Consider the following 7,270-nt stretch of genomic DNA (forward strand, 5'->3'; position numbering starts at 1 on the left):
TTTCTCATTCGGAATTTTGAGAATGTATTGCCTGAAATATTATTTTCAATTGGGAGTTTTGTAGATAAATCTCTGGTCAGCTTGCCGATATGAACACAAAATTCAAAAGGTCAGATTTTTACATTTTCAGGTCTATTTTGTAAAAAAATTCAGTTATAGGGATAATTGAAATGGCAATAATTCTGAATTATCATTAAAAATTATGCACTGTATGCTAAAAGCCCTGGTGAAAGTACATTAATGTGTGTATTCGATACATTCTCCTTAGTGATTCATGACAAATTCAATTTTAAGACTACATACGGTATCTTTGAAAAAATAAATCTTAGCACCTTTTTCAGCAAGCTGCATAAGTTGTGTTTTGCATGTTCTCCATAGACATAATGTATTGTACAGGATATCCTACTGACCCCTGGCCGGTTTTTAGTGGTATGAAATAAAGACTTTTTTTATTTTTTGGACAAGATGCTGGATCATAGTTAATTCTCTGTAATTGATTAACCCTGCGCCCTCGGACAAGAAGCTCATTATCGTGCACCATCCCTGATCATAAGTCCCGTGTATCCTTGGATCTGGTGAGCTGAAAGATTTTTTTTTATCTTTTGTGCTTTACATGTGTATTTTGGTTATTTTCTATGTGTTTACATAGTAAAGAAATAAAAACATTTTGGGATTCCAGAGTGGTCATGTACTTGCAGGTGCGATATATTATCGGCTGTCGGTCAAATGTCTCCTCATTTCAGATCTCTTTACACACACAATAAACAGTATGAGAAATAGAGAAGCTCTAATCTTCTCCTTTTTGTTCACCATTTAATGTTTTGCTGTAGATGGGTTGTAGGATGTTTTCAGAACAATTACTGTGAGCCTGAAAGTAAGTAAATGGGAAATACAGGCGGCGTTCCTCTAAAAACAATGTTATTGAGAGGTTATTCTCAAATGTTTCTGGGATAGGCCATCACTTCAAGATTCAAGGGCCCCAATCTAATCCTGACTGTGAGCGGCCACAGCCCTAACTAAGGGGACCTGTACACGTTAGATAGTGGTAAGCTGAATTTGGCCAGTAGCAAACCCAACGTCCTCACATGAATGCTCAGGAGAGTCATCAAGTGTTTTACATGAGTAGACCGGGGTTGGCTGCTGCTAGATACGTCTTTATTAATTGTTGTGGAGAGGTGGGAGACCCCCATATAAAGTACATTGGATGGTCGGCCAGTGCTGCTGAAATCAGGCTGACTATATAATGTAATGTATATGGGAGTGCTACCTTTGAAGATCCTTTTACGTTTTCTCCGTCACCACTTTAATTCCTGTAACTTTCACATATTACCATAGTGCTACATGTACTTATTATATTCCACTCCATCATCTCTGAAATCACTGAAAATTTTCCAGCCAATACAATTAAATTAAATGAAAAATCTCCACAATGTTTGGTTTTCTTCAAATAAATTTTATCTTACATTTAGGTATATATATATATTTTTATATATATATATTAAAATTGCACATCTTTTTATAAAAACTTATTTTTTCCAAATAAACAACAAGGGAAACACATTAAAAGAGAAAATGCAACATTAACACATGTCCATGTAGCAGAACACTGGGTTGGTTTAACAGCTGACCCTTCCGGGTGGAGGAACCTCTGGTACAGGTGGGTTCTGAGATAAGGGGCATCACGCCATCATGTCCCTTTCACTAAACAAATGTATTGAGCAAAAGAGTCCCGGTAGATTAAAGTTGTGCATTTGATTCATCTCACCAACGGTGTCACGTCATCGCCTGTATAATAATAATAAAAACAAAAGATAGAGAAAATAAAATCAAATCAAGTAGCAAAAATACGTTTTTTTCAAATGAAAGTGAAAATTGAAGTGGACCTGTCACGAGGATTTACACCTATGATGTAATAAGAGAGCTTTATCAAGGTGGATGCATATGGACAGAAGGATGGCTAAAAAGGAACGACTTTGCCTCCTCCCTGTTCTTCCTGTAGGCGTTCTACAAGCAAATTGCAGGGATGAGAGGTGGTGCTTCGACTAGTATGGGTTCACAAGCACTGGGATTTAACGTTGTTATTCAACAGACTGCACTAATAATTACTTGTAATAAAGGCGTGATTAAAATATTATTAGCGATCTGATAAAGCCCACCAATTACATTATAGGGGTAAACCCTTTGACAGGTTGACAGGTTCCCTTTAACAACCGTACTCTTTGGAAATGTAGATATGTATTTTCTAGTGAAAGACTAGATTCATTGACATGACCTACAGTGGGTATGGAAAGTATTCAGACCCCTTTAAATTTTTCACTGTTTCATTGCAGCCATTTGGTAAGTTCATTTTTCTTATCATTAATGTACGCTCTGCACCCTATCTTGACAGAAAAAAAACAGAAAGGTAGAATTTTTTTTATTAAATAAGAAAACTGAAATATCACATGGTCATAAGTATTCAGACCCTTTGCTCAGACACTCATATTTAAGTCACATGTTGTCCATTTCCTTGTGATCCTCCTTGAGATGTTTCTACTCCTTCATTGGAGTCCAGCTGTGTTTAATTAAAGTGATAGGACTTGATTTGGAAATGCACACACCTGTATATATAAGACCTCACAGCTCACAGTGCATGTCACACCAAATGAGAATAATGAGGTCAAAGGAACTGCTCAAGGAGCTCAGAGACAAAATTGTGGCAAGGCACAAATCTGGCCAAGGTTACAAAAGAATTTCTGCAGTACTCAAGGTTCCTAAGAGCACAGTGGCCTCCATAATCCTTAAATGGAGGAAGTTTGGGACCACCAGAACTCTTCCTAGACCTGGCCGTCCAGCCAAACTGAGCAATCGTGGGAGAAGAGCCTTGGTGAGAGAGGTAAAGAAGAATCCCAAGATTACGGTGCCTGAGCTCCAGAGATGCAGTAGGGAGATGGGAGAAAGTTCAACAAAGTAAACTATCACTGCAGCTCTCCACCAGTCGGGCCTTTATGACAGAGTGGCCCGACGGAAGCCTCTCCTCAGTGCAAGACATATGAAAGCACGCATAGAGTTTGCAAAAAAACACATGAAGGACTCCCAGACTATGAGAAATAAGATTCTCTGGTCTGATGAGACGAAGATAGAACTTTTTGGTGATAATTCTAAGCGGTGTGTGGAGAAATCCAGGCACTGCTCATCACATGACCAATACAATCCAAACAGTGAAACATGGTGGTGGCAGCATCATGCTATGGGGGTGTTTTTCAGCTACAGGGACAGGATGACTGGTTGCAATTAAAGGAAAGATGGAAGCGGCTAAGTATAGAGATATCCTGGAAAAAAAACCTCTTTCACAGTACTGTGGACCTCAAACTTGGCCGAAGGTTCACCTTACAACAAGACAATGACCCTAAGCACACAGCTAAAATAACAAAGGAATGGCTTCAGAATAACTCTGTGACCATTCTTGATTGGCCCAGCCAGAGCCCTGACCTAAACCCAATTGAGCATCTCTGCAGAGACCTGAAAATGGCTGTTCAGCAACATTCACCATTCAACCTGACAGAACTGGAGAGGATCTGCAAGGAAGAATGGCAGAGGATCCCCAAATCCAGGTGTGAGAAACTTGTTGGATCATTCCCAAGAAGACTCATGGCTGTACTAGCTCAAAAGGGTGGTTCTACTCAATACTGAGCAAAGGGTCTGAAAACTTATGTCCATGTGATATTTCAGTTTTTTTTGTTTAATAAATTTGCAAACATTTCTGTTTTTTTCTGTCAAGATGGGGTGCAGAGTGTACATTAATGAGAAAAAAATATATTTTTTTTAATTTACCAAATGACTGCAATAAAATAAAGAGTGAAAAATTTAAAGGGGTCTGAATACTTTCCGTACCCACTGTATATTATCTAACATATTCTATGCCGTAGCCTTATCATTCACAGAGCATTACAGGGGTTGTGCCACCATCATAATTATATTTATCTGTGAAGAAAATTTCATCTTTGACATTTATTTCAAATTACTCCATTAAAAACAATACATTAGAAATACATCTCTACTTCAAAATAAGAATGATGCCCTATAGAAGTACTAATGAAGAGAAAACCAGCACTACTATGCGGTAAAATGTGAAAAAGTCTTACTTTATTGAAATTTTATTAAAAAGAATAAAGGATCCAAAATTACATGACAATCTGACACATTTCTGGCGGTGCGCTCTTAGGCTTAGCATGGTATGCCTAAGGGCGCTCCGCCAGAAATGTGGACATGGCAAAAAAAAAAAAGTGACCCCATTTTACAAACTACACCCCTCAATGAATTCAACTAAACAGGTACAGTGAGCATATTGACACCACAAGTGTATCACTGAATTTTCACAAGAGGAATAGATAAAACAGGCCCCGTAATGTGTTACACAATGACTCCTAGCCATGGAAATAACCCACATGTGAGCGTACAGTACTGTTTGGCTACACAGCAGGGCTCAGGAGGGAAGGAGCGCCATTTAGGTTTTGGAGCACAGATTTTCCTAGAATAGTTTGCAAACTCCATTTGTAGAGCCCCTAAGTGTCAAAAAAGCAGAAACTCCCTTAAGTGACCACATTTTGGAAATTACACCCCTCTGGGAATTCATTTATGGCTGTAGTGCCGATTTTGTCTCTTGAAAACATCCATGAAGTCAACCGCAGTGAATGTTGCAGAGTAAAAAATTACAAATAAGGCATAGGACATAGGATTGTATGCGGATCAATGTTACTCTATGGGGCCTTTCCGATGTGCGATTTTTTTTTCTCAGGCGGAGCCGCACTAAGAAAACAATTGCAGCATGCTGTTGGTGGCAGCGAGAGACATATTACTTGCACCCATACATGTCTATGGATGTGAATGAAACATCGGACTGCACTCAGAGGTCACCTGAGTGCAGTGCGATAATCGCATCAGCTGACAATGGAGGAGATTGAGAGATCACTCTCTCCCCCTCCTCAGCCGCTGTGATACGATCATAGGATTGGATCACAGTATAATGACACTCAGTTCACGCTCTCAGCAGAGTGGGAGCTGACGGTCATTTGCATATTGCCTCTGATGGTCTCGCATTGGATGCTATATGCTTGCGTTGCCCTAGCCTAAACCCTTGTAGTGCCCAGTACATTGTAGTGCCCCCACACTGTGCTCAACTCGTGCTTTCGGGCTTTCTTCACTACAACAATGCCAAACGTGTACGTTAAACAAGGTTTAGGCACACTGTGGGGTTCAAAAGGGAGGGAGGGCATATGAATATAGGAGCGCAGATTTTGCTGGATTTCTTTTTGGGGGAGATATAGTATTTTTCCAGAGCCTTTGTGTTACCAGTAATGTGGAAGCCCCCTATATTCCCATTAGCAGATGACCTGAATATGGACTTGTTCTTTGTGGGTTGAGTTGAATGCTATTGATATTGATGCCATCTACATCTGCAAAATACATGATTCAGGTAAAACCCACAGCGGATCCATTTACTAACGAGGCGGCAGAATTACTCCGAATTTCATTTAGCCACTATTCAGTGATGTTGTCCTTCAAAGGTGCACAAAAGTAACATTAACGGCACTTTTGGGCATGCCTAAAAAGATACTTAAAAAAATGGACACCGCCAGACCATTTTTTTTTGTTTGTCTGTCAATGGTCATATGAGCGTTTGTTTATTGTGGGATGAGTTGGAGGAGTTTTTATTGGTATCATTTTGGGCCACATAATATTTTTGATCATTTTCTAATCCGTTTTTTTGTAAGACTTCATTTTCTGAATTTTATTTTAATATTTTTACTTTTGTTTTCACTTTTTTACTTAGTTTCTATGTGGGACATTAACTTTTATTACAATTATCACTGGTATAATGTACTACAATGCCAGTGTTAGATGCGGCTGGTATGGTCTAACGGGCCACTGTAGCCTGCAGACCCAGAGGTCATCATTTGATCTCTGGTTGCCATGGTAATGATTAGGCACATGTGTACACATGTGGGGGGAGGGTCACGATTGGGTGGGAGAGGGAGCACACTGCCTCTCTTAACCCTCTAAATAACTTCAATCGCTATCGATGGCACTATTTACCGTGTTAAACAGCCAGGGGCGGCATGGGCTTCATCCCTGGCTGTGACAACCGGCGCTTATATATAACTTAAGCCAAGATCCCAGCGGCGTTTGTGCAGGCATGGCCGTCATGACGTACAGTACATTTACATAATTTTGAGGGGACCCCTTCCTTATCATGATGTACACTTACTTCAAATGTCATGAAGGGCTTAGAAAGTCCAGCGCCTCCTATCTTCCTGCAATCGCCGATCTCCTTCTTCCTTCGTGTGGATGACGCGTCCTACTTCATCCACACAGAGTCCGCCATTGTGCTCCTACGAACTTTTCTCTGCCCTGCTGCGGGCAGAGCACAGTATTGTAATGTGCAGGGAAAGGTCAAAGACCGCCAACGCGCATGCGCACTACAATATTTGATGTGCGCTCAGCAAGGCAGAGAGAAGTGCGCGTGTGCAGGAGAGCATTGGTGAACTCACTGTAAATGACGTAGGATGCTTTTTCCACATGAAGCAGGGAAGGAGGAAGGTAATCGCAAGAAGATAGGAGGCACTGGACCGACAACAGCGACTCCCATCAGACCTGACCGCCTCACAGGTGACTATAACAAAAAGGTGTTTTTATGTTATACAGATCAGATTGGGCACTTATATACATTGTATTGTATTCTAGAATTTATAAAAATATTTTAGTGTAGGACAGCCTCAAATGAGATTTGCCGTGACGTGGCGAGGTAGCTCAAGAAATTGCAATTTTTTGCCAAAAATCTCTAAATTTTTATAATAAGTACAGTTTGGAATTTTTAGTGCTGAAGTGCACATTTAGTGCTGGCTTTTTGTTTTTTCTTCATTGAATTGGTCGGTGGCTGACCCCCACCCTGCTGTGCACCCCAATTTGGGATGTATTCCACCTGTCTAGATTTTGGCGGTTGGTGACTGTTCACATTCAGTCATCAGGCCTTGTCCACAGGCTATTTACTTCATGCAGCATTTGCTCAGACCTGTCCCACCCACAGCCATGACTCAGTCATGGGTACGGGATTGAAATAGACCAGGTGAGTGCTGCTAAGAGCAGTTCTACTATTCATATGTGAGGCCGTATGGCACATTTTAGAAAAATATTTTAGTGTAGGACTGCCTCAAATGAGATTTGCCGTGACGTGGCGAGGTAGCTCAAGAAATTGCAATTTTTTGCCAAAAATCTCAAAATTTTTATAATA

At 40.4% G+C, this 7,270-nt stretch overlaps 1 protein-coding gene across 7 annotated transcripts in view; it reads right to left on the reverse strand.

The window, feature by feature from the left end:
- Positions 1–1,441: 1,441 nt before the first annotated feature.
- Positions 1,442–7,270, reverse strand: part of TNK2 (tyrosine kinase non receptor 2) — a 337,552-nt gene continuing 331,723 nt past the window's right edge. For all 7 annotated transcript variants that reach the window (XM_075340441.1, XM_075340440.1, XM_075340439.1 and 4 more), the window contains one exon: positions 1,442–1,785. In XM_075340441.1, coding sequence (XP_075196556.1) covers positions 1,779–1,785 — 7 coding nt within the window. In that variant the 3' untranslated portion in view covers positions 1,442–1,778. The remainder of the gene's footprint in view (positions 1,786–7,270) is intronic.

This window comes from Anomaloglossus baeobatrachus, chromosome 3 (assembly GCF_048569485.1).
Source record: "Anomaloglossus baeobatrachus isolate aAnoBae1 chromosome 3, aAnoBae1.hap1, whole genome shotgun sequence".
Classification (NCBI taxonomy): domain Eukaryota; kingdom Metazoa; phylum Chordata; class Amphibia; order Anura; family Aromobatidae; genus Anomaloglossus; species Anomaloglossus baeobatrachus.